Source organism: Benincasa hispida, chromosome 1 (genome assembly GCF_027475165.1).
Source record: "Benincasa hispida cultivar pf3 chromosome 1, pf3_genome.v1.1, whole genome shotgun sequence".
NCBI classification, from domain to species: domain Eukaryota; kingdom Viridiplantae; phylum Streptophyta; class Magnoliopsida; order Cucurbitales; family Cucurbitaceae; genus Benincasa; species Benincasa hispida.
The window spans coordinates 13,574,583-13,601,439 of NC_143478.1; the positions used below are offsets into that span (position 1 = coordinate 13,574,583).

The following is a 26,857-nucleotide window of genomic DNA, read 5'->3' on the forward strand; positions in this document are numbered from 1 at the left end:
TTATTCTATTTTGCAAGTTAACTTACTTAAACATGGCTTGCCTGACCCTTAATTCTCGATCTTTAGACTTCAAAGCTCAATATATAGATGAAATAATGTACTTTGTTGAAAGGTTATTTATTAAATAATTTGTCACTTTTGTGTTTGTTGAAAGTTGAGTTTTGTATACAAAAGCAATAGTTGAGATTTTATTTTGTGCATGTACATATGAAAGAGAAATATTGTTGTAATTTGTGAGGAGTGTTCATAGTTGAACATATAGATTTTTAGTGAATATATTGAGTTGATAGATCTTAAATGTATAATGTTTATTTATTTGATGTAATTGTATTGTTGGAATACAAGGTAGAAAATGAGAATATCAATTGGGACATTTAATTTGAAAACAAAAAGACATATACTTGACACATAAAAAACGTCAAAAAGTATCACACTATACTTGACACTCGAATAAACTTGACATACCACCAATGTCAAGTGTATTATCTTACTTGACACGAAAATTGTATCAAGTAACATATTACTTGACGTTTTTTTGGAGTCAAGTTATCGCACTATACTTGACACTCGAATAGTTGATGCTTTTATAAGTGTCAAATATACCCTTTACTTGACACTGGAAAAATGTCAAGTAATCCAATTTCTGTAGTAGTTTGTACGGGGATCTAAATGAGACAATAACGATGTTCATATAATTTCTTTTTCCAACTTCTTAGTTCCTCTCCCTAATATTGGAAAATTTGTCTCATTAAAATGACAATCAGAAAATCATGCAGTAAATACATCACCCGTTAGAGGCTCAAGATATTTAATAATTGATGGGGAATCATATCCAACATATATTCCTAACCTTCTTTGAGGACACATCTTAGTGCGTTGTGGTGGAGCAGTTGGAACATATATTGCATATCCAAAAAATTTCAGATGACAAATATTTGGCTCATGACCATAAGCTAATTATAATGACAAGTACTTATGATAAGCTACTGGTCTAATGCGTACAAGTGACGTTGCATGCAAAATAGCATGTCCCCATACAGATGAAGGAAACTTAGCAATCATAAGTAATGATCTTGCAATTAATTGCAAACGTTTTATAAATGATTATGCTAAACCATTTTGTGTATGAACATGAGCTACAGGATGTTCAACACTTATCCCAATTGACATACAATAATTATCAAAATCTTAGGATGTAAACTTACCAGCATTATCAAAATGAATGGTCTTAATTGTATAATCAAGAAATTGTGCTCTTAACTTAATTATTTGAGCAAGTAATCTTGAAAATGCAAAATTTTGACTAGATAATAAACATATGTATGACCATCTGCTGGTGCATCTAGTAATACCATAAAATATCTAAATGATCCACTTGGTGGGTTATTTGGTCCATATATATCACCATGAATTCGTTCTAAGAATGCAGGTGATTCAGTCCCCACTTTAGATGGTGATAGTCTAATTATCAATTTTCTTTGAGAGCAAGCATCACATGATAATTAATTAGATTGAAGAATCTTCTAGTTCTTCAATAGGTGTCCATTTGAATTTTCAATAATTCTCCTTATCATTATAGATCCTGGATGACCCAATCGGTCATGTCAAATTATAGATATGTCTAGATTCATGGACTTCAGATTCTTTGTTGCATATGCTTCAATTACTTGTATATGAGTATAATACAATCTAGAAGATAAAGCAGACAACTCTTCTAATATACGTTTTTCATTTGAGACAGTGGATATGATATATAGATATTCCATATTATTCTTACTATCAGTATCAATATGATAACCATTGCAATGTATATCTTTAAAACTTAGAAGATTTCTCTTTGATTGACTAGAGAACAATGCATTGTCAATTGTAAATTTTATTTCTTTAGGCAAAATTGTATTTGCTTTTCCAAAACCATCGATCAAGTTTACAAAAACTGATATTGTATTTACTTTTGCTTTCAACATTGTCAATTTGGAAAAGTATTTTTTATTTGTAAGTATTGTATATGTAGTTGCACTGTCTGCCAGACATAGATCTTCTTTGCTCATGTTTTAAACATCCAACATATGAAAATGATTCATGTTTCTTTATTAAAAGAAAATAATTATAACAAGAAAAACAACAGTTAAAATATACAAAGTTACTAAAAAAACATGAAGATAAATAAAAAAAAAAAAAATAACAACATTAAGTCTAAATATTCTCAAAGTCAAAAGAAACACTTGATGTGCTACCAACTGGGTCAATCTTCTCTTCAGTAGACTCAAAGAAGTCTGCCACATCCAAATTTGTCATATGGAATGGGTCAAATATGTCATTATCTTGGTATTCAAAATTTGCTTCCACATTTTTTTCTTTTTCCTTCAGGGAGGCTTGATAGAGGTCAACTAAGTGTTTTGACGTATGACAGGTATGTGACCAATGCCAGTCATTCCGCATTGGAAGCAATTATTTTCAACACTCTTTGAACTTTTATCTTGTGGAGCTTTTCCTTTGTGATCATCATTTTGTATGGTTCTTTTGAAATTTAAATGATTAGAACAACCACCACGAAAATAATAATTATTTCTTCCTCTGTCACGGTTACGACCTCGACCGCGACTGCGACCACGACCTCGACCACGATTATTATTAAAATTCACAGCATTCACTTCAGGGAATGGTGTTGTTCTGGTTGGTTGAGATTCATGATTTTTCATTAATAACTCGTTATTTAAGACATTAAATTACTTTATAATACTGTTTAAAATTTTTCTCTCGATATTGTTGTTGCATGAGCATATTCGAGACATGAAATGTAAAAAATGTATTCCCTAACATATCAGCATCAATAATTTTCTCTCCGTATAACAACAATTTTGAACTTATTTTAAATAATGCGAAGTTGTAATCACTTGCGGATTTGAAATCTTGTAGCCTCAAGTGCATCTGCTCATAACGAGCTTTAGGAAGAATAACTATTTTTTTTTTTATGATCATACCTCTCTTTTAAAATTTTCCACAAAATACGGGGATCTTTTATTATAAGATATTCCATTTTCAATCCCTCGTGGATATGATGACGAAGGAAAATCATAGTTTTTGCTTTGTTCTGCCTGGATATCATATTTCCTACTTTAATAGTCTCCTTAAGATCCATAGCATCCAGATGGATTTCAACCTCAAGTACCCATGACAAATAATTATTGTCGTTAATATTAAGGACGGCAAATTCTAATTTTGTGAGATTTGTAATGACAACACTATCATACTTATGTTAGAAATTTAATAGATATTGAATATGAAAATAACATTAAATTTCTTAATTATAATGAAGAGGGAAAAACTGACATACCTTCAAGACCTACCTTTAGCGGGAAAAACGACAGGAACTCCTGATAACGTGTTATGAAAATAGAGAAGCATAATGGGCATACGGATATGAAAAGTATAATATAATAATATTTTTATATAATAATAATAAATAAATAAAAACTAAAATTATAAAATAAAATAATTAAAACATAAAATAATCAAAATCATGAAATTAGATAATATGGAAATTGGTGGAAATGGAATTCTCACCAATATAGGTGTGTTTTAAAGATCCACCAAATGTCACTACTTATAGGCAAAGTGACAAGTAAGATGTAGATAACATGAATGGTGACACATAACCTTTAAACACTAAGCAATTGACATCTATTTTCTATTATAATATACATAATTAATAATTTAATTATTAAATTTTGATTTGTAACCATCTAATTTTGTACTTCAATATTACAACAACTTGGGCTATATAATAATTAAGTCCATGTAATTTTAAGATTGTAATGATTGAATGCATATTATTACAATTATAGTTGAAATATGATGAAACTTTTTTGGCATGTAGATCAATAAATTAAGTAAGAATTAAATATATTTATAAGCTACAAAAAGCTAAATCGTTAAATAGTAAAAATCGACACTCAATCAACTTTTTAAGACAAAGTAAATAGTTTGTTCAAAAACAATATTAACGCCCACCGTGGGGCTCGAACCCACGACCACAAGGTTAAGAGCCTTGCGCTCTACCAACTGAGCTAGACGGGCATTTTGTTAATACGGGATACCAAATATTTATAACCATTTTAAATTTCTTGACTCAAAACAAAAAAATGTCTATATTTCCAACATTACCCATGCATAATTTTGAATACGTTATTTTATTTTATTTATTTATTTTTAAATAGTACACAATTTTCCTTTCAAAAAACAATACTCTTTTTAGAAAGCCAAAAAGCAATACTTTGTTTCTCAAAAAGTCGTTTTTTCCAACCTTTCAAGTTACGATCTTATGGGCGAATTATGAAGGTCCCGTTTTATAATCATTTTGATTTCGTTTAGTAATAAATTTGTTCTTGATTTTTTATTTTTTAAAATTAAATTTATTTTCTCTCAATTTCTTACAATAATTTGCATTTTTCTTAAGTACAATTGTTGAATTTTTAGCCAAATTTCAAAAACAAAAACAAGTTTTTAAAAGCTACTTTTTTAGTTTTCAAAATTTGACTTGGTTTTTAAACTATTGGTAAAAAGTAGATTACAAATGAAGAAATCTGGAGGTAGAAGTAGTATCTATAGGCTTAATTTTTTTAAAAAAAAAAATCAAACGGTCACCAAATGGGGCCTTTGTTTTTTGTTTTTGGTTTTTCTAAATTAAGCCTATTTCCTTATATTTTCTTACAATAATTTGCATCTCTCTCTTAAGTAAAATAATTAAATTCTTAGTCAAATTTTAGAAACAAAAACAATATTTTAAAAAACTACTTTTTTAAGCTTTCAAATTTTGGCTTGGTTTTTAAAAACATGAGTAAAAAGTAGATAAGAAATAAGAAATTTAGTGATAGAAATAGTGTTTATAAGCTTAATTTTTAAAAACTAGAAACAAAAAACCAATGCCTCGTTTGGTAACCATTTGGTTTTTTGTTTTTGTTTTTGAAAATTAAGCCTATTTCATTCACAATTCTTAAAATGATTTACATCTTTTTTAAGTATAATGGTTGAATTCTTAGTGAAATTTAAAAAACAAAACCAACTTTTTGAAGCTACTTTTTTTAGTTCTTAATTTTTGGTTTTGTTTTTCAAACCATTGATGAAAGCCGATAACAATAGAATAAATTTAGATGTGGAAGTAGTGTCCATAGGCTTAATTTTTAAAAACAAAACGATTACCAAATGGGGCTCAAATGTTTACAAAACGGGATGCAAGCATGAGCGTTGATGAAGGACTTAAACATTCAGCTTAATCATCCAATTAATGGGCTAAGTGACGTGCTTAGAAGCCATAAAGATGGGTTAGTGCGTCAAATATCACTTTGAGAAAGCTTTATGAGCATTCAACCTTAGTATAAAAGAAAGTTGAAGTTGAAAAAGATCGATTTAGGCATTTTTTTAACGTGCTAAGGAAGGTGAGTTGCTACTGAATTGACACTTAAGCTGTGAAGAAGCTAATCAAAGATTGCTGGGAGAAGATTTCAATGAAATTGGGTTGAAAGTTGAAGAATTTCTTTAAGTGTTCAAGAATCTTAGGCTACGGGTGTATTTAGAATGTATTTTCAAGTGTTTAATTTAAAAAATAAGTTATTTTAGAAAAAAAATGGAGTGTTTGACAACTACTCATAATAGCTTTTGAAGAGTATTTTCAACAATTTTTGTCAGTATTTAAATAAAAATGAGTTTTTTGAAAAACACTTTTTTCTTAAGTAAATCCAAACAGGCCGTACATGGACATGTCGAAAAGATTGATAAATTCCAAGTTCATGGAGAAGAATCAGGTGTTAGGATTTTAAGGTAAGCTAGTTAGTTTAGGGATAAGTTCATAGAAGGAAATTTCATGAGATTATGTTTGGAATTTAAGTTATTCAAGTTGAAGGTGAAATTTGGAATTTTAGTTGGATGAACAACCAGGCGCAACCCACGCATAAGCAAGCAGCTGACCAATAGACGCTAAGTGTAGGTGAGCGCCCGTCGCATAGACAAAACCAGCACGTTCTGACGCCTAGGTGTATCTTGTGCGAGCTGGTACACACTAGCTAGTCGCAAAGTAAAATTTTGGTTAAGTGTGGTAATGTGTTAAGTACAATATACTGAGGATGCGTCGAGTAAAAAGGAGAATAAGATGATGCGTCGAACTAGGTTTGAGGCTTAGCATGTGTTACCTCGAATAATAAGTTAAGTTTGAGAGGGAGCTAAGACAATTAAAGACTCTTGTTATTCTTACAAGGCAAATGCGTATAGAGGAGGCTTACAACCCTTTGAGGGAGTAACTTAAGACAGTGAGTGATTATTTTTCAAAATATTTGCTAAGTGTTTTTATTTATGAATTTCCAATGTATAATCACTTTTATCTTGATATTCCAATGCATGTTTTAAGTAATAAGAGTCGAATATGAACACATGTTGATGATTTAAAGACAACTTTTTACTTGTAATTTCCATGCGTTCCAATTAAGTTTTATGCCATATTTAACATTAGAATAAGCTATTTAATGATTCCCTTAAGCATGATAAGTATGTTGTTTTATGATGTTAACATATATGTTTGATATGTAAAACCTACTCCTGAGCATTGGTACCAAAGGTATGGTAAAGATATCCAGCTATATGATGATCCTTGCTATCGAAGGTATAGTAAGGTAAGCAAGATCCTACTTAGTTCTACGTGCACGTAAGATCTATGTTATTAACGTTGATAAAATTGAGCAAAATGACTCTCTCTCAACTAAGGTTATTAGAGATTAAGCAAAAAGGGCTCTGTGTATGTTTAGGCAAAGGAGTAGAGGAATTTATAGGCAATGTTGATGAGCTTTAATCTAGGGTTTTCCATGCTATGATTTTATATTTTTATTTTTTATTTTCAAACCCTGGAATGTGAATGTAGATGTTTTATTCTAAGCATGTTTATATCGTCAACTATGAAAGTATGAATTATTTAAAAGAAGCCACTCACTGGACATTTTCAGCACTTTTTTTTAATGTTTTTCTCCCCAAGTAGCGATCAACATCTTGAGTCCTAACAGTTATGTCAATTAGTCACTTCTCAAGAACCTAAGAGGATTTGAAGCTTAGATGGCTCATCATGTCTTGTTAAACTTGGATCTTATGTTCATGTTATGGGAGCCATGATAGAATTTTGAGTAGTTATTGCAAATAAAGTATCCTGCTATGTAAAAATTTGTATGCTAAGCTCTATAGACTTTTTGATAATAATCCACTATGAGTTATAAACTTGCTTATCGAATATTAGGAGTACAAGTTTATGGAAGTATGTTGGCAGTAATTGTCATAAGAGGATTGACAATTACTGTCTTCACACTTCTTCTCGAGTTAAGAGGATAACTCGAGAGGGGTATGACATACAATCTCCCACCTACCTATTTGTTGAACTAAAAAAAAGTTAAATTATAAGTTTAACTCGATACATTTAAGATCGCATTTAATTATCTCCTCTGCTTTAAAACATTTTTAATATATCCTAAAACTTTAAAAATTGTATCTATCTAGTCCATATCTCTAATCAAAGACCATGTAGACAACTTGATTTATTTTCAGTTTATTCAAGCTTCAATGGCATGAGTGTAATTAAAAGTGTTGTATAAACTTATTATTGTTGTTATTATTATTAAATAAATACAATTTTAAAAAATTTAGAAACCAAATTTATAACTTAACCTATGTGTATATTTGTCACACATCATCACATTTTCCATCCATTTTAGAATTGCTTTATATGCATTAAATACAACATTTGGTTGGTTAGTTCTATTTGTAATATGTCCCTTCTTCACATGCATTACTATCATCACTAATTAGTACCAAGTTCTTTGCCTAAACATGATCCCAAACCACCATATGGGGGTCACTTTTCATCCCTCTCCTAATCCAACTAACTTTAGCTATTGCCTTAAACGATAGCTTATATTTCTTCTTATACCTAATATTTGGCCACAATATGGATTCTTTTATCAATTGCATTTTACATAAATCTTATGTCCTTTCTTTTACCATAGTTATGATATGTATGACTTAAAATTATAACTCGATATGCTTTTATATAGGAATTTTATCGAATATACCATATGAATTTCATAACAAGTTGTTTACTAAAATTTTATTAATAAAATTCAATAAAATACGTGCAAAAATTTAGATTAGAGTACACAATTTTAATTCTTAATTTTTTTTGTGTTTATATTTAATTTTTTAACATTAAATGAATAGTAATTAACATCACGTCGTTTATGAAAGGTTGTAATAGGAGTAAGTGGAACAACCAAAATGGACATACTCTCTTCTTTTTTTTTTTAGATAATATTTGAAGTCGAGGGTTAAAAAAAAGAAAAGACATAAACCTTATTAAATGACCAACTTAATGAACTCTTAACTTTGAAAATAAATATTTATTTGCTTTTAGTGTTTATAGATACAATTTGCCATCAAATACAACTCTATTTTACATTACCTTCCTTATTTAAACCGCCAACTCAAATGAACATTTAATTGATCTATTAGAGGACAATTACCCTCTTCCTTCTTTCTTTGTATTGGCCATGATTGTTATTAGGAGCAAATTTAAACCTAATTAAATAGGCCAAATGCTAGAAAAACACGAAAGAAAATAAGATGAAGATGAAAGTGAATATAGTTTTAAAGAAATCTCGGGACAACTAATTCTTAGATCAATCAAATTTAGTTATAATTGTTTAATCAGTCAAGATTAAGAAAAATTACATCCTAATCCAGAGAGAATTAAGATGAACTCTAAGTCAATTTTTCTATAAACACATCATTATAGTACCACAAATTTTAAATATTTTTTATATTCTTTCAGTAATATATCTTTAAATTCTCAACTTACCATCTAATACGTATTTAACTTATTTAGTATTTACATATTAATTGTTTAAAAAATTAAAATTTTATAATTTTATAAAATATAAATTTTAAGTTTAAGTTTAATAGATTCGTTAATTTTTTAAAAATGTTGAACCGATTATAAATTTTTTTAAACACAAAACTGGAAGTGGACTCTACATTTAACCATTGTTTTCTTTGAAAAAAATCGTTGACAAAATAAACGGTGAGGATTAACCCTGTCATATTTTTTTTAAAAAAAGTATGCCTTGTTTAAATTTTTTTAATAGTTTCCTAATCATGTATTATAGGAGAGAGGGCCACGTCATTAGCCAAATCCAAAATACAATGAAAATGAAATAGTTCTAAACTTCACACGCGCTGAGTTGGCGAGTGGAGGCTGTCGTTAACTGAGAAACGTACGTGATTACACACTCGCGCGCGTGGGACATTTAGAAACTGTTTGAAAAGACAAAAAGCCCCATTTCATGTTGTTTCTTTTTATTTTCTTAAAATCAATTTCTCGAAAACGGACGGCCATGAACAAATCCTCGTGGGCCCCGCTCTCGCCTTTCCTCTACACTATTCTGGTCGCTCACGAGTCACGAGCCTTCTATAATGTTTTTTAAAATAATTAAATATTTGATTTTTTCAAAAAAAATTTTATTATTATCATTATTATTATTATTATTATTATTTTTATGCAAAAGGTGGTATAGTATATTACAAAATGAAACCATCTTAGCCTAAAGTCACGACATAATCCAAAGTACAAGGACTAGAGCTCACACACAAATTAAACATCCAAATCAAATAAGAAAAATGGATGACAAACTCCATCTCAAGTCAGAAAAAATATCGAAACCACGACAAAAGTAACCACTTTAAGCCCCTTAACTTGGAGTCTTGGAGGTTCACTAATAGTTATGATACGAGGAAAACATCATCTTGAAAAAAAAATAAAACTATGGTTTAAAATGTTAACATTTACAAAAAGTTTGAAGTTTCAATTCCATAAAATGTTGATGTTTATAGATATTTCTAAGAAAAATTAAAAAACAAAAAAATTTAAAAATTGACCGATAAATGTTGTTATACTTTTTAAGCCCATTAAAATATTTACTATTTATTTATATTTCATGTGGTTTGATTTTTATGTTTTTGTAGGTTTTTGGTGATATTCTAGACATATTGATTTATCTCATGTCAATATTGAATCTATAGAAATGTAAAAATATTAATAAAAAGTGTTTATACCATGATAAAACGAAATAAATGAAGTTATAGTTTTATTTGGAATGAAATTAAGCATCAACTAAACTAATGAATTTAAAACCAAAAATTATTTAGAGTATAATCTAGGTCCTTGAACAATTATGACTTTCAACAACTTAGTATTTAAGACAAGATGTTTGGAACTTTCTTTTTATCTTCTCCATTTTACAATACAATACAAAATATATAGACAATATATATATAAAAGATTGATATGTCCAACCTAATTTTTTTCTCTAATAATCTCTATTATACCATATATTATTAATTTTAATTCTAATTCTGATATCATCGAAAAAATGTATGAAAGTAAAATTGAGTAATTTAATTAATAATCGCTAAAACTAGGTAGATTTTAATTCACACTAAACTCTAATATTGTTAGTACTAAAAAAATCAACTAAATATAAGCAATTGACGATCTTGTTCATGAAATCAGTAAAATATATTCTCTTTAATTTAGATTTGAAATAATGGAAAAAATGACACCTCACATATGAATAAACAAGTTAATTATGGACAACATTTTTTGGCAATTTTTTTGGATAAAAAAATTCAAACATTTAGTAATATTTAAGCATTTTTTTAATTGAAATTCTTAATTCGTTAAAACATAAATATAGAATAAAAGTTTCAATATTATGTTGGTCTTAGGTTCTGTTTTGTTGGTTCACTTCTTCAAAAGACTAAAACTAAGATTTACGAAAAGAATGACCATTCTTTTTTTAATACCGTGACTAAATTTAAACATCTAAAATTACATGAACTAAAATAGAATGAATCTAATATATAAAAAAATAGTATTTAAACAACATTATTAATTTAGCTAAATTGTAAGTTTGGTTCTCAACATTTGAGCTATTTGGTCATTCAATTTTTAAAAGTGTTTAATAAATCTAAAAACATTCCATTTTATATCAAATAAATCTATGATGAATTCAAAATCTTTAAGAACTAATTGATTTATTATTGATAAAATTGAACTTTGTGTTAATAAATTTTAAAAAATTAAAAAGCTCATACACTGATGTATAATTTTGAATTTTTTTTTCTTAATATAATAAAGTGAAATAATCGAACAAAACTTTTAATTAACCCATAACTATGTTGGTTTCACTATAATTTTGTAGCTTCATAAACAAAATAAACATAAACTTCAAAATTAAGACTTAGTTTAGTATTTGGTTTTTAGTTTTTAAGTTTTAAAATTAAACCTACAAATACTTTAAAATTTCTTGTTTTATTATTTATTTTATATCTACATCTTTAAAACTAAGTCAAAATTTAAAAATTAAAAAAATAGTTTTAAAAATTTATTTTTACTTTTAAAATTTAACTAAGAATTACTTTTATACTCGAAAAAAATGTAAATTATTATAGAAAAATAAAAAATAATTAATTTTTAAAAATAAAAAATACGAAATAATTCAATAAATTTGTAATCGATAGTCCCAATTTTGGTGAGAATCCCACCACCAACATAGAGGGCATTGGAAATTGCGGCGCGTGGTGAGTGGACCCTTGAAAATCTTGGAGCAGAGAGAAGGACAAAAATGGAGTCGTCAAGACCTTCCAGGTGCCACTCTATGAAACATGGCTTCAGCCGGAAACCTCTGCGCGCCACTCTTCTCCTTCGTCTTTCTCCTTCACTTTCTTCCAATATGAAACACCATTAATTTCTTCATTTTCCAATACCGTTCTCCACACTCTTCTAGATCCCTCCCCTTCTCTCTCGGCCTTTCACAAACCCCTTTTAACAACTGATCATCATTAATCCACTTCGTTTTTCTCCAATTCCAATCTACCCCAGCCATGATTTGCTCACTAATTACCCCTGATTTCCCATTTCCCTCTCTGAAGCCCTTATTTGCTCGACCCCCACCAAAGCCTTCTCTCTCTTTTCCCAAACCTATCCTCTGTTTCCACCATCGAAACCCCAATATCTTCGAAAACCCATCAAAACCCGTCGGCATTTTCATCAAAACGCTTGTAGAGAGTAACTCAGATCGTGTTTTGTACAGAGAAGTGAAGAAAAGAGAAGGGAATGGCGGAAGAAGAGGGTTTGCTCTTGTGGGTAGTCATCAAATGTTGCTCCTCTGTGGGCTTGGATATTGGGTTCAGGGCTTTAGGTGCTTTCCATGGCTGGCTCTTAACTTCCATATGGCTCATTACCTTAATCTTCATCCTTCCATATTGCAACTTGTGCAGAATTCTGGAAACTTTCCTATGGTTGCTAAACCGTTGTATGGAATTCTTTCTGATGCTTTGTATATTGGTGGGGCTCGTAGAGTTCCTTATGTTTCAATTGGAGGTATGTTGAGTTTCTCTTTGAATTAAAACCTTGTTCTTGTTCTTGTTCGTTTCATTTGTGTAGTTCTTGTGTTTCTTGTTTGTAAATCTTTTGTGTCTTTTCTTAGTCTTGTTTCATTCTTAACTCATGCATCCTTTATTCTTTTCTTTTCCGGAATTTCATCCTACATTAGATTCCCTTCTGCTTCCAGTTTAATCAATAATGTAACTAGTACTCAATCATATTCCGAAGTTATGAAATGATTGATAATGATGTTTATTGATTCTTATTCCAATAACCACAACTCTAAACATTCTTAGTTTCATTTTTGAAGTCCTCTGCACCCACACAACAGGAATTTCAAGCAATTCTTTTGGTTATGTTTATGTGGAAATAAGATAGCAATTTCAAACCCAATTTCCATTTTGGAAGTTGAATGGAACTACGCATAGAGAATGTGAATGTAGGATGAAATTTACCTAGTTCCATTTTGGAAGTTGAATGAAATTTTCTCATTGATCAAAGCCTAACTGAAAAGCTTGTCAGTGCTCTTGCAGGTTCTATCTTGGGGATCTCTGGCATTGATCCCCGTGGCAGGTGAAGCTCTTCCTGCTTTAATGGCATGTGTTCTTCTAAGTAATCTAGGAGCATCCATAACAGAAGTTGCAAAAGATGCACTTGTTGCAGAATATGGCCAAACAAACAAGATTTGTGGTCTTCAATCTTATACATTTATGGCTTTAGCTGTTGGTGGAGTATTGGGCAATTTCATTGGTGGATATAACTTATCGAGTTCACCACCTAGAAAAATGTTTCTTCTGTTTTCCATTATACTTTGTTTCCAACTTTCAGTTTCATTAGCAACAAGAGAGGAATCTCTTGGTTTGCTGCAACTTCCAGAACCTGATGTTCATGGGAAATCAATCATGGAAAATGTTAGAAATCAGATATCTGACCTTGTAACTTCTATTAGCGATCCAAGCGTATATCGCCCGCTGGCTTGGGTTGTTGCTTCCATTTCTGTGGTCCCTCTTCTATCAGGCTCTATCTTTTGCTATCAAACACAATGCCTTAATCTTGATCCTTCCGTAATTGGAATGTCTAGAGTTGTTAGCCAATTGGTTCTTCTTTCTGTCACCGTATTTTATGACCACCATTGGAAAAGAGTATCTATGAGGAAGCTAATTGGCATGGTGCAGATATTATATGCATCTTCCTTTCTCCTTGATATTGTTTTGGTGAAACAGATAAATCTGAAGCTGGGCATTTCCAATGAGTTGTTTGCTCTTTGCTTTTCGGGTTTGGCCGAAACCATTGCACAGTTTAAGCTTTTACCATTTTCAGTACTCTTTGCAAGCTTAAGTCCAAAAGGTTGTGAAGGATCTCTGATTTCGTTTTTTGCCTCAGCCGTGTGCTTGTCTTCTATAGTTGGTGGTTTTTTTGGCATCGGATTAGCTTCTTTGATTGGAATAAGATCAGGAGACTACTCAAGCTTGCCTGTGGGGATTTCAATACAGTTCATAGCAGCTTTATTGCCATTAATGTGGATCCATTTTGTTCCCAAAATGTCACCCGTTGTTGAAAGAGAAAAGAAGAGAGGAATGAGTAGAAGATCTCGGAAAAATAGAAGGGTTGGACGAGTAATGTATAGTGGTTCTGTATATGTTTATCGACGCGAGAGAGAATCTGAGGTGCAGGGGTGAAAAAAATCTAGTTTTTACTGCAGCACATCCTGTAGAAAGAAAAGGAAATCTAGGACTCTTCAGATTCTATACTTCAATCATCATTCCTATAGTTGTAAATGAATCAGATCTTTACTTCAAATGTTTCATACACATCTGAAAGACTAGCATTGTGATGCGTCAGATTCTCTTGGTAAGGTGAACAAGATGGGTCTCAAGTTCCTTCCATTTGATGTTGTTGATCTCGCTCGATTATCGGAACTCGCATTGGTTCATCAATCGGGTTATTGATGAAGGGCAATTTCTGTATGATGTTTGTTTGGCAAGAGAGTTCTGATAATCTTTGTGTGTAACAAACTTCCTAATGCAAAGAAAAGCATGGGAATTGGAGGGAGAGATCAAAGAAGCAAAACGGCAGAATGCAGAGATGTTTGAGATTAATTTGTTGTAGTTTGATGATTAGCAATTGAACTGAAGGAATTGGCCGTTTGGCTGTTCTAAATTCTGCATGTGTTCTTGTCATTAATGGAAGAAATCGTTATCATTTTTTGTGATGGAAGCTGAATCTTTGGGATACAACTCAATGGCAGTTAATTTTAGAGAGGAAAAAAAAGTTACCCTTTAACTGGACAAAATGTTTTTTCTTGATCAACTCTTACCTTGAAATTGTATTTTGTTTGAATTTGCACTTTAATTGTGACACTTTTACCTTAAATTTTAATGTCTTACAATTTTTACTCGGTGGTCAATAAAATATTTTTATAGTAAATAAATGAGTTTAGATTTTTTTTAATATAAATTTTGTGAGTTTGAAAAGATTTATTCAATAATGTTCTTATGCATCCATCGAATTCAATTTTGCACAAAATTTTAACTTCAATTGAAACTAATTAGTCTTGAGAAATTTTTTCTTAACCGTTTCTTGTTATTATTTGTAATGAATGATATTTGAAAAAGTAGAGTAGAAATTATTACATTATTATTATTGTTTGTACTAAATCAACGAAACACTTGAAATTAAATATTAAAATGAAGCCATGATTAAATAATCCAATCACCATATCAAACAATTTGTAAATTTCTAATTTCATATCTAACAAATCTATGACTTAATCAAATACATTCGAGTAAAAATTGATTTTATATTTAATAGATTACTTAATTTTAAAAAAAGTTATTTAGTCTCTAATTTATTTATTTTATTTTATTATTATTTTTTTAATGTTAAAGAAGTCTTTCAACGGTAGAAAATGGCCAACAAGTCAATAAACCTTAAAAATATCAACATAACTTTCAATTTTATGTGTTAATAAATATTATATTCGACATTTTTAAAATTAATAAATTTTTTAGACATGAAATTGAATTTAAATAAATATTATATTCGACATTTTTAAAATTAATAAATTTTTTAGACGAAATTGAATTTAGTGTCTTATATAAAATATTAAGGTTTAGATTTATAATCGTTTAATTTTTTTGTTCTTGTTTTTCAAAATTAAATCTATAGTCACTATTTCTATTTTCAATTTTCTTATTTATTTTTTATCATTTGTTTAAAAAACGTAAGTCAAATTTTAGAAATTAAAAAAATAACTTTAAAAAAGTTCTTGTTTTTAGAATTTAGCTAAGAAAGATTCAAATTATTGTAAAAAACTAGGAGGAAATATACTTAATTTTTAAATATTAAAAACAAAAAAACGAAATGGTTACTAGATGGGCTTAAATTTTCAATTTATGTTTAATAGATTTGTGAATTTCAAAAATGTAAAAAAAAAAAAAAAAAATTGATGATTTATTATACACAAAATTAAAAACCTAAAAATTATAGATGAAGAGTTTATGAATTTATTACACATTATTTAAAATTTAGAGACATATTAAATACAAAATTGAACATTTGAAGATATATTAGCCACTTTTTGAAGTTCATGAACCTATTTGATCCTAACATGATAGTTTATACACTAAGCTTGTCGATTTCTCATTTAAAAAATTTCAACTAAGTAAAAAATTTATTGGACAAAAATTAAAAAATTCAAGATCTTGTATCACATTTTTAAAATTTAGAGACCTATTAAATAAAAAAAATTAAAAATTTAGAGATCTATTAGACTTTTTTTTTTAAAGTTAAGAGACCTTTTAAGTATACGAAAGCTTAAAGACTAAATTTATAATTTATATTATGAGAAATTTTTACAATAGATAAAATATCAAACTATTTATAGAAATAACCAAAAAAAAAAAAAAAACTGATAAGACATTGATAGACTTTCTATCAACTTCTATCAATGATAAACTTCGCTCAATACCTATCATTGATTGACATTGATAAACTTTTATCAGCGTCTATTGGTGATAAAATTGTATAAGTTTCTATCATTGATGGATGCTGATAGACTTCTATCAGCATTTATCTGTGATAGACATTGATAATAATGTCTATTACAACTAACTAAAAGCAACAAAATTTTCAATAATAATGTCTAGATGTATCATAAACTACCTAAAAGCAAAAAAACTACCAACAATTAGCAACAACAAAATGATTATCTATTGATAGGCGATAGGCAATTGACAGCAGTCTATTACTGTCTATTACTGATAGACCGTGATAGAAAACTATAGTTGTCTATCACAGATAGACACTGATAGTTGTCTATCATTGAATACTATCACTTAGTCTATAATTTGTCTATCACAAATATTCAGTGATAGACAACTATCAGTGTTTATTTGTGATAGATAATGATAGTATTCTATCACTTGTCTATCCTTTGGCTTTCCATTTTCTATGATTATCATTCTAATTACTATTTTAGAACTAGCAATAAAATTACAAAAAACTACTATCACTTAGTCTATAATTTGGCCTTCCATTGTCTATCATTGTCATTTTAATTAACATTTTTGAACTAGCAACAAAAGTATAAATAGAGAAAAAGAAGAAAAGGATTTATAATTAAAGAAGAGGAAGGAGAAGAAGAATTGGAGAAACCGAAAGATGGAGATGCCGAAAGATGAAGAAAAAAATAATTAAATTTTACTATTTGTGTAACTATTTTTCTTAATTTATCTATTTTTGAAAATTTCCCTTATACTATACACATATAGTTTTAGCGAGTAATAATTTTCCTTTTTTTTTTATTCATAATATGAAATATGTTAATGGTTAAATAATTTTGATGTGATGATCTAACACTTGAATTTATATGCACCGAGTTACTTTTAATGGAAGAATGTTTACATGTAGTTAGATTTGCACTAACCTTACCAAATATATTGAGAATATAACGTAGACCAAAATATTAATATTTTTTACAGCATGCTTGTTGTCACTTATCAAGATTACATTTTTTAAGGTTAAATACTTCCAACTTTGAAGGATAGAATATGAAAAAAAAGGTGATTTTCGATATCCCCTAAATCACATTTGAAATCATTTGATTTAAGAATTACTTGTTCTTATCTTGATATGGGATCTCTTTTAATATTTTAGAAAACGATATTTTATATTAATATCACTATAATGTTTTTTTTATGTGGTTTATAATTTTGATATGTAGAGTTGTTTATTTCATACTGGAATTCCTTTCCAATTCCGTATATCAACTAATGGTAGCATTATTAAAAGTAATGTCACAATGGTGACATATGAGTGTTATTGAGCACGATATCTGTAATTCGAATCTCCTACTACCCTTATTATATTAATATAAGAATGACACATTGAGCTTTGACTCACATGTTTTTTAATATAGTTTACACATTGAGCTTTGACTCACATGTTTTTTAATATGGTTTATTTGCTCTTAAAATGTTATTTATTAAAATTGAATGTCTCAGTAGATGTAGAATTTAATTTTATGTCTAACATATTTGTAAATTTTTAAAAATATGACTTATAAGAAATACCAGATTGAAAATAAGAAGATTTCTTTCACATTTTTAAATTTAAAGATTTATTATATACAAAATTAAAAAGGTAGGAAGCCTCTTACATACTTTCTAAACTAAGTTTAGGAAGTTAAATATGTGATTTAGGTTAGAAAAATTACTTATTGCAATAGGAATAAAAAGTTACTAACATCAAATACTTGTATAATAAAATAGCATATCTACTTGTACAACTAATTATTATCATTATTTCTTGTGTTCTAATTCAAGCATTAAAAGCTTGATGATCCATTTGAAAAACCAAACACAAAACACTAGTACACTACAGTCAAAGATTTGACTACTTTGATGAAGAACATGAACTCTCAAACTTGCTTCCTCCTCAATTACATTATTTAACTCCAAAGCCATAGTTTCAAAGCTTTGGCTCAAAAATCCTCTTCTTGTAAAACCAAAACCCAACTCAAGAAAAGGCTTAAAAAAAAGGAAAAATAAATACTAAAGCTGCCATTGCCATGGATATCCTCCAAGCTCCATATCCCATCCCACATCAAGCCCTTCATTCAACATCTCAGGCACTACAAAGCCAGTGTTGTTGAGCTCAGATATCAAACTTTGCTCATTTTCAGCTGTTTGTGAGTAGAAATTTGTGATGTTCTGTTTCTTCTCTGTTTCTGAAACAGATGAAGATAAAGCTTCTAATTTGTTATTGTTGTTGTTGTTTTTGTCTTGTCGTTCTTCAAGAAGAGCCATGATTTTGTTCATATCCATTGGATTGAATTGTTGTTGTTGCAATTGTTGTTGATGAAATTGTTGTCTTCTCAAGAGACGAGCTTTGGCTTTCCCATTAGCATCAGAATTGTCTTTTATTTTTTTCTTGAAATGGGTTCTCCAGTAGTTCTTTATCTCGTTATCCGTTCGTCCCGGCAGGCTTCGAGCAATCGTTGACCACCTATGATTTCACAGTTAGTACAAATAACATCTCTATTGATACGAGTCATGAAAGTGGGATTAGGAGATACCTATTGCCCCACCTAGCATGAAGCTCAAGAATTATGCTTTCTTCATGTGGGGTTATTTGTCCTCTTTTCAAATCAGGCCTTAGATAATTCACCCATCTCAATCGGCAACTCTTTCCATTTCTCTTCAATCCTACATAACAAAGGGCCATAAAATCATTCAAAATGTATAAAATGGAGTATTGAACAAATCGATTATTGTACAGTGGAGTGACTGCTGCCTTGAAATCAATTGTGGCACGACCTCGTTGTTAATCGTCTCATGCCGTTTGTTCTCCATAGTTAACACAATATTCTTGACAGAACGAATACTCGTCGGAATGACTTTCTAAATGTTTAAAAACATTTTTTAAGCACTTAAAAGTTTACCTGCAAGCCTAGCCACAGAGTTCCATCTTCCTTCACCATATATTCTGACATATTCCATAAGCAATCTGTCTTCTTCAGCTGTCCAAGGTCCCTTCCTCCAACCTTCATCTTCCATCAAACCCCAACTCCAATGGCCTACCATTGTTCTCAAGTCAAACATAGAAAAGAAACTTTTTCCTCTTCTTCTTCCTTGTAATGCTCTTCTATGTAATATTTCTCCACCAAATTCTTCTATGACATCTTAGGCTTCAATGTTTGCTTCATATTTATACCTGCATTCTCTTTCATGGGTCATTTTCAAAATCATCTCTATCCTTTGCAACTATGGAAATGACCAAAATACACTCACACTCTCAACTCCTACATAGTATACTACTGTTTGTAAATAACAATTCTTTTTTGAAAGACTTTATAATATTCTTCTTTCATAATCTTTAGGATTCTCAACTTTCATGTGACTTTTTTTCCTCTGTGTAAAATTCTTTAGAAGCTTTGATGATGAGATTCAAGCAGCCAAGAAATGAACAGCTACCCCAAGACATTGCCAAGACATTAAGTGACATGTTTCAATGGGAAATCAGGATAAAAATGTTCTGTTAATTTGATGCTAAAGTGAGACCTATAAAAGGAAAAGGAAAAAAGGAAAGAGGAGGGGTAGCAAGAAATAATGGAGATGAATTTTCATTTAGTTTAACTGAATGAACCAATGAGAGTTCACCATCTGTTATCATTGGGTAATTACTTTGGTTTAAGACATTGGGCTTTTTTTTTTGATGTGTAATCCTGATTTATCTAATTATATTAGATTAGATTAGTTGGATTCCAAATTGGGTTATTGGAGGAATTATTATATTATTAAGATGTGTTTGATTTGTTTTCAAACGTCATTAGGAAGAGGACAGGTGTTGTTTTTTGGTTCAAGTTTGGGAAAAGATAGTGGTTTGCAGATTGCAGATGAATCCAAATCTCATATCTTTCTTCAGCTTGAGATCTTAGGCTTTGATCAACCCAAAGACTTAAAAAAAAAGCTTTTGTTTTGTTTTGTAAGCTGGAAAATGAAATCGAAATGAGATCCCAAATGATTTTCCTTTTTGTTCCTTTTTGTATTGTTGGTTTAACTTTAAAGATTTTTTCTTATTGGAACTACGGTTTTCGTTGAGAGAAAAAAGTGAAAGAATACAAAGACACATAAAAAAAATTAAACTTACAAAAATCGAGAAAGGGTTTCCATCTAAGTAAGCTAGTATGTAGAGAATAATTACAAAACGTCTTTGAAACCAAAACCCAAATAAGCACATGAAACCTCACCAACAACCAAACATCACTCTGTTGTTCCTCTCACCCCAAATATCCAACAACAAAGCAAACACTCTGAGAAACCACAAGAAACGACCTTTCTTTCTGAAAGATGGATGGAGGAGGAATTCCCTGATCGTCGTGCTAATATCTCTCTAGCAGCTAACTTGAGATCAAGTTATCGAAAGAAACAATTCCACATAGATCTCACAAATTGACAACTTTAGAGAAGGTGATCCAAGTCTTCCTCCGCCTTCCGACAAAGAATACAACAACAATAACTCACTGACATGGGCGTCTTTCTTAAAAGTCTATCTATAATGTTTATACGACCGAGTAAAACTTGTTAGGCAAAGAACTTAACTTTCTATTTGATATTGTACTCTAAAAGGATATCTGTATTGAGCTAATCTTAATCGTGTTTGATGACATGTTAGGATTAACTTTATAAGGTGCTTAACAAATATTTTGAAGTGGAAAGAAATTTGTTTCTAAGCACTTAGAAAGTTAATTCAAGTAGGTGCTAAGTTTCCTCATTTCTTTCTTAGCAATACTATGTGACAAAAGATTTTAATCCTACATTATTAACCTTGAATATCTTCTCCTTTTATCTTTTTTAAGAGTAAATATTTACTTAGTTTGATTAAACAAAGCTAAGATATCAAATCTTAAGCAAACAATTAAATCGGTTCGGTTCAATTTATTTATTTTTTTTTTTTTTGTAAAGGGAGTGAAATTTTTGGACATATTTAGCCTGATGGACTTCTAGAATCCCTTTGTCTAAAAACAACCCTAGAAGTTGATATCTGAGGAATACTTGAAAAGAAATCATGAGTGGCCTTTTGCACTTGTTTAAACTCAAAAAGGAATATGATTCACAATCTCAAAGATGACAAGATTCTTTTCTTTTTCTTTGTTTAATCAAAACTTGATGGGTTAGTAGGATTCTGGAAAGAACCACAAAAAAATTAAAATTAAAAAAAAAACACAAAACAAAACAAATGAAACTTCAAAGTTGGAACATGGATGATAGGACAAATGTGGGATGTTCACTTTATTAATAATAAAGTACAATTTCTTGTACCTATCCACCAAAAATAATTAATACTAATTTTTTCTTTTTTTAAAAAAGTAATATTAATTTTTATTTTTTTTAGTTTACTTTAATTCATATGTAATCTCAATTGTACAAAGTATCTATCTTGTAGATTTTTTTAATATATAAATTGCTGAGTATTTGTTTTTTACATAGAGAGAATTTTAATATGGATAGATATGCAATTTCTTAAGATTAATTTCGGATGGTTGTAATTTCTCAATTAATTATTTGTAAGTGTGTTTATAAAAAAAAATCCGTTATAACATTAAAAAAATGTTGAATAAATCTCATATTTAGACATGTAAGATTAGAGTGTTGGATAAATCATATTAAGTTGAGATTTAGCTATAAGAATTCACTCCAAAGTGGACGAGAAAGAAAGGATATTTTTCGGAGAAAAGTAGGTACATTATTTTGATTATTTTTTTTTAATATTAATTTCATTTAATTTTATAAATATTAAATTTCAACTTATTTTATTTACTCTAAATTATTTGATAAAGATAAAAATGTTATAAAAGTTTATTAAGAATTTTGTTCCAATTTGAATTTAGGAAAAAAAAAAAAAAAAAGAAAAAAGGAGGGTGGGTTGCCATGTAAGATGTAAAAGAAATGAAAGGGAATTAAACAAAATTTTGGAGATGTGGGGTACCCATCCCCACACCTCTCGTACGCCAAACGAGTAGTTCCATTAGAATTAGTCGTTGTATAATGTTGAGATGATCGTTGTAATCTACTTACAACTTTTGTCGAATGAATAATTGTGTTCAGGATAGCACTATTAGAAACGTACCTCAACTACGTTTTGAATCTCCAAAGATTTGATATTTTCTTCAAGTCTTTGATTATTTCTATATTTAAGCTTTGTTGTATCTGATTTACGTTTGAGTTTGAATATTATACATTGAGTGTACTGTTTCTAGTTGAAGTGTAATTGGTTTGCCAATATATTCGATTCTTATATGCCATTTTTTCCAACCATAAATATTTTTATTTTCCTATCTACTCTTACCTTAAACTTTTAATTTCATCAAATTCAACTTTAGATTTATAAAGTGTAGCTCTTCGAAGCCCCTCGCAGTCAACATGGTTTCCATTATTGAATAAATCTCTCTGCAACCTAAGTCTATCTTTAATGTTGTAGTTTCATTAATTTCGTAACAGATTTATATTTCATCAAAGGCACATAGAACATTTTTTTTAATGATAATTCAAACAAAAATGTATATGAAAAAAAAAGTTGTAAAATTTATTCATATTAATGGTTTAGATTAGAATGTTTTTACACATTTAAGCCACGTTTACCTATTCGTAATGAAAATTAGTGTAATTCTAAGGGAATTCCATTAATAGATCAATCATAATGGGTCGTAAATGTAATTGGATTGAATTTTTCCAAATTTACTATTAGCATTATCGTTACCGTTACATCTGAAGTCAAACGATAACCGTAACAGTAACAGTGTCAAAATTTATAATTTTTTCTTTGGAACAGTAATAATAATGACAACCATAACAGTATCAATAACCATACGACGTAATTTCCATACGTAATTGTATTGACTATTCTCCACTCGTTAATAAGTTTGTGTTTTTTATTATAGATTTGGAAGTGGGCCCAATACAGATGCATAACAAATAAACAATACTACAAATGAGATTCACTTCTCTTATTACCATTGATTTATTATATTTTCACTAGGATAAACGTGACTATAAAGTAACATGTACCATATGAATTAAATTTTTAAGATTTAATTGGATGGAATTAAGTTTGTGATTTTCTTAAAAAAGAAATGTTATGATAAATTTCTATACACTAGTACCAATCGTTTTTTTTTCCTGAAATTACTTGTGTAAGTTCAAGATCAACAATAAAAAGTCCAGTCTATTATCTTTACTATGACTAACCAAAAGAATTGACAACGTAAAGTATTTTGAAATAAAGGCAAATTTGTCCTATTGTAAAAATCAAATACAAGTATCATTTTGAGTTTGATTTAATTTAATTTAAAAAGTATATATATGCAAATATCAATTTATATCTTTAAACTAAATTAATAATTGTATCAAAATATATATATGTTAAAGTTTTACCTTAGTAATTTTAAAATGAAATTTTAATAGAGGGTCTAAATTGATTGATAAATTTAAACTCTAAATTTTCAAAATTGAAAATGATGTTTTAAAAGTACAAAAATCAACATAAAAATCACATTAACTAAAATAGTATTATCAAATAGGTTGATTTTACACAAAATACCTTTAAACTTTGAAGTATGTTTCAATTATTTCCAAAAAATATTTTTACATAAATTCTTAAAGATATTTTTTAGAATAAATTTTAAAGTTTTAAGATTAAAAAAAAATGTTATTTAGTTGAACTGCATGTCAATTTTTTCGGATTAGAAATTCAAGTCTACTAGAAAATGGGTCACCCCTACTCACAACCCCATCCTAACATTTGTAGAGTTGCTAGTTTCATTTTAGGGAACTCGGAGGAAATGGCAAAATCGAGGGGTGTCTTGTGATTTTTGTCAAAAAGTGAAAATAATAAGATTTTTGGCAAAAACATGCCGGCATATGATATATATTTTTGTAATCCTACCCCTAGTATGATCGACTAATAGTTTTTTTTAGTATTGTGTAATTGCTATACCGTGTATAAATTCTCAACAGAAATACAATGTAAATGAAATTGTCTATTATGAGACCTTGTATCAATACTCAAAATAAATAAAGTGTAAATAAAATCGTCAGTTATGAGACTTCAACCTAATGGATTCGAGAGATAAAGATGTAGGATTTTCTCCTATTTTAAATTTTGAATTGACAGTTTTATATCTATTTTGATTTTATTTAACTACTTTTCGAAAAATATCAGAATTAATCAATCTTTAATTTGTTAATCACAATTTTGATTTTAATTTATAATATATGTTTAGATTTTACATTATTTTATTCATTTTTTTATTATTTTAAATTCGGATTAATTTTTTTTATCATGATTAGGATTTTACTTAATATTTTATACATATTATCATCTAACAAACTGTATATTTCATTTATATTTTTTTTGTATTTTTTTATCACATTTTATTCATTATCATCTTATTATATTATTATACCATGAATTTGTCTTTTTGATAAACAAATAAGTATTCACTTTTGCAATCTTGCCATTTTTGCTATGTATCTACAACGAGTTAGACTTGTTTCATAGGTTTTGTGCTTGATGATATAAATACAATGTAATTTTTAAAGCTCAATTGAAAATAGAACTATGAATATAGTGTAATTGTAAATAAATGAGCTCTCTCCCTAGTTTTTCTCCTTCGAATTATATTTGAATTTATATTTCATTATCAAATTAGATTTTATCTAACTACTTATCGAATTAATCACAATAAACAAAAACTTCATGGCTTTTCTCTCCAATTTATTTTTGAATTTATCTTTTATTATCAAATTTGATATCTAACTAACTTTCCATTTGTTTAAATGTTTGTTACAAATTCAATTGTATCTAAATATTTTTTTTATTATGTTATACCTATTGTTATCAAATTAATTTGATTTCCCCCCCTATTTTTGATGTTTTCAATTTTTAATATAGAAACACGTAAAAATGGTTTGTTGTACTTAAAAAGAAACATATAAATTGAGAATTAAACTTTAAATGTTTGAAACATGTGTGTATGTATAAATATATACATCTATTTTATTTAGTTTATTATTATACTAATATTAATATTAATATTAATATTCTTGTTATTCTTTTTTTTTCTTCTTCTTATTATTATCCTTATCATCGTCATCATCATATTTATTATTATTAAAATAAGATAACAAAAAAATCTTAAATCTCATTTTGTTCATCTTTTTCACTTAACCACCCCCAAAATCTCTTTTTCTTCTTTTTAATCTCATGTCTGCTATCGTTGATTCAACAACCCTTTCTTGAATTCATCTTGGCTAGCTTTTGACGACCACCCTTGCTAGGTCGCCAACCTTTTTCACTCGCACACATGTTTCTTGCTTTTGTTTCTACTTTGAACACCGTTTTCAACAATGACGTTCTGGAATTGATAGTATTTAAAGTTGGCTTTCAAGATCCTATGAGCAAAATTGTAATATGGAATGAAGACACGAAACTCTCCACAACTGATTTAGTGTCAAATGCAATCATATTTCCAATAGTCACATTGTTCTGAAAGCAATTCCTTCAAATATTCACTTGCCAACAACAACTTCACTGGTACAATCAACATTGCTCTTTCTCACCTTGGAAGAAGTCCATTGTTGTAGACATCCATAAGTTTCTAGTAACCCTCACTGGCTGTTTGTTTTTGAAGTAGTATATCTTTGTATTCTCATTCGTACTTAATTTTGTTGTTTTAAGGTAGTTTTGTCATTTACTAATTAATATTTTCTATTATATAAATTCGTTTGGACCTTTTATATTAATATGGTTGTTTTCAAAACTTATTAGGGAAATAAGGTTGTTATGAAACTTATTAGAGAAATATTGTTGTTTTGGGAGATCGAAACTAGAAGTCGAGGGTTGAGGATTCAATTAATGTAGAGGTCGAACGTTGAGAACTTGACAAACAAAGAAAAACTTGGAAACAATATGTATATTAGGGTTGTCGAATGTTGAAGTTTTGACATACATAAGTCGAAACTTCAACCCTCGACAAGGAAGATAAGTGGGTGAAGGAAATCTCGCTAATTTTGTGATGAGGATCTCGCTCTAGAACGAAATCTCACTAATTTTGTGATGAGGATCTCGCTTTAGAAGGGAATCTCGCTATAAATGTGGGTTGAATCTCGCTGGTAAGGTGAGCATCGCTAGGAAGACAGTTTGTTAAAGAAATGCTTGATCTCGCTCATGAGGAGGATCTCGCTCATAATTATCTTCACTTTATTTACTTTCCATAGAAATATATATATGACCAATGAGAAAAAAAGCTAATAATCATTAATGAAAAAATAACAACAATAATAGAATTTTGTTACAACTAATAACTATAATTGAGTAAGTTTA

General features: G+C 29.0%; 2 protein-coding genes and 1 non-coding gene across 4 annotated transcripts; 1 reads left to right on the forward strand and 2 right to left on the reverse strand.

Annotated features, from left to right (window-relative positions):
* Nucleotides 1–4,007: 4,007 nt before the first annotated feature.
* On the reverse strand, nt 4,008–4,080 carry TRNAK-CUU (transfer RNA lysine (anticodon CUU)). The gene has a single exon. It is a non-coding gene; the product is annotated as a tRNA-Lys (tRNA).
* A 7,536-nt stretch (nt 4,081–11,616) lies between these two features.
* Nucleotides 11,617–14,689, forward strand: LOC120073894 (putative folate-biopterin transporter 9, chloroplastic). Of its 2 annotated transcripts, none has more exons than XM_039026843.2 (2): nt 11,617–12,469; nt 12,995–14,689. In XM_039026843.2, exons 1-2 carry the CDS (start codon nt 11,971–11,973, stop codon nt 14,149–14,151), a joined length of 1,656 nt encoding a protein of 551 aa, XP_038882771.1. In that variant the 5' UTR covers nt 11,617–11,970; the 3' UTR covers nt 14,152–14,689. The 2 variants fall into 2 exon arrangements, with proteins under 2 accessions (XP_038882771.1, XP_038882850.1); XM_039026922.2 differs by having other exon boundaries at nt 11,667–12,469; nt 13,006–14,689.
* A 3,525-nt stretch (nt 14,690–18,214) lies between these two features.
* On the reverse strand, nt 18,215–19,689 carry MYB305 (myb domain protein 305). Its single transcript, XM_039019107.2, has 3 exons — nt 19,416–19,689; nt 19,050–19,179; nt 18,215–18,979 (listed from the first exon to the last, which is right to left on the reverse strand). Exons 1-3 carry the CDS (start codon nt 19,573–19,575, stop codon nt 18,526–18,528), a joined length of 744 nt encoding a protein of 247 aa, XP_038875035.1. The 5' UTR covers nt 19,576–19,689; the 3' UTR covers nt 18,215–18,525.
* Nucleotides 19,690–26,857: the final 7,168 nt, after the last annotated feature.

Excerpts from the sequence above, each read along its gene's own strand:
- MYB305 (XM_039019107.2), bottom strand. The coding sequence starts at position 19,575 with ATGTTTGACTTGAGAACAATGGTAGGCCATTGGAGTTGGGGTTTGATG. Across the intron at positions 19,180-19,415 it reads CTCTGTGGCTAGGCTTGCAG|GATTGAAGAGAAATGGAAAG; the intron begins GTAAACTTTTAA and ends TTTGTTATGTAG. Across the intron at positions 18,980-19,049 it reads CATGCTAGGTGGGGCAATAG|GTGGTCAACGATTGCTCGAA; the intron begins GTATCTCCTAAT and ends GTGAAATCATAG.
- LOC120073894 (XM_039026843.2), top strand. The coding sequence starts at position 11,971 with ATGATTTGCTCACTAATTACCCCTGATTTCCCATTTCCCTCTCTGAAG. Across the intron at positions 12,470-12,994 it reads TCCTTATGTTTCAATTGGAG|TGCTCTTGCAGGTTCTATCT; the intron begins GTATGTTGAGTT and ends AAAGCTTGTCAG.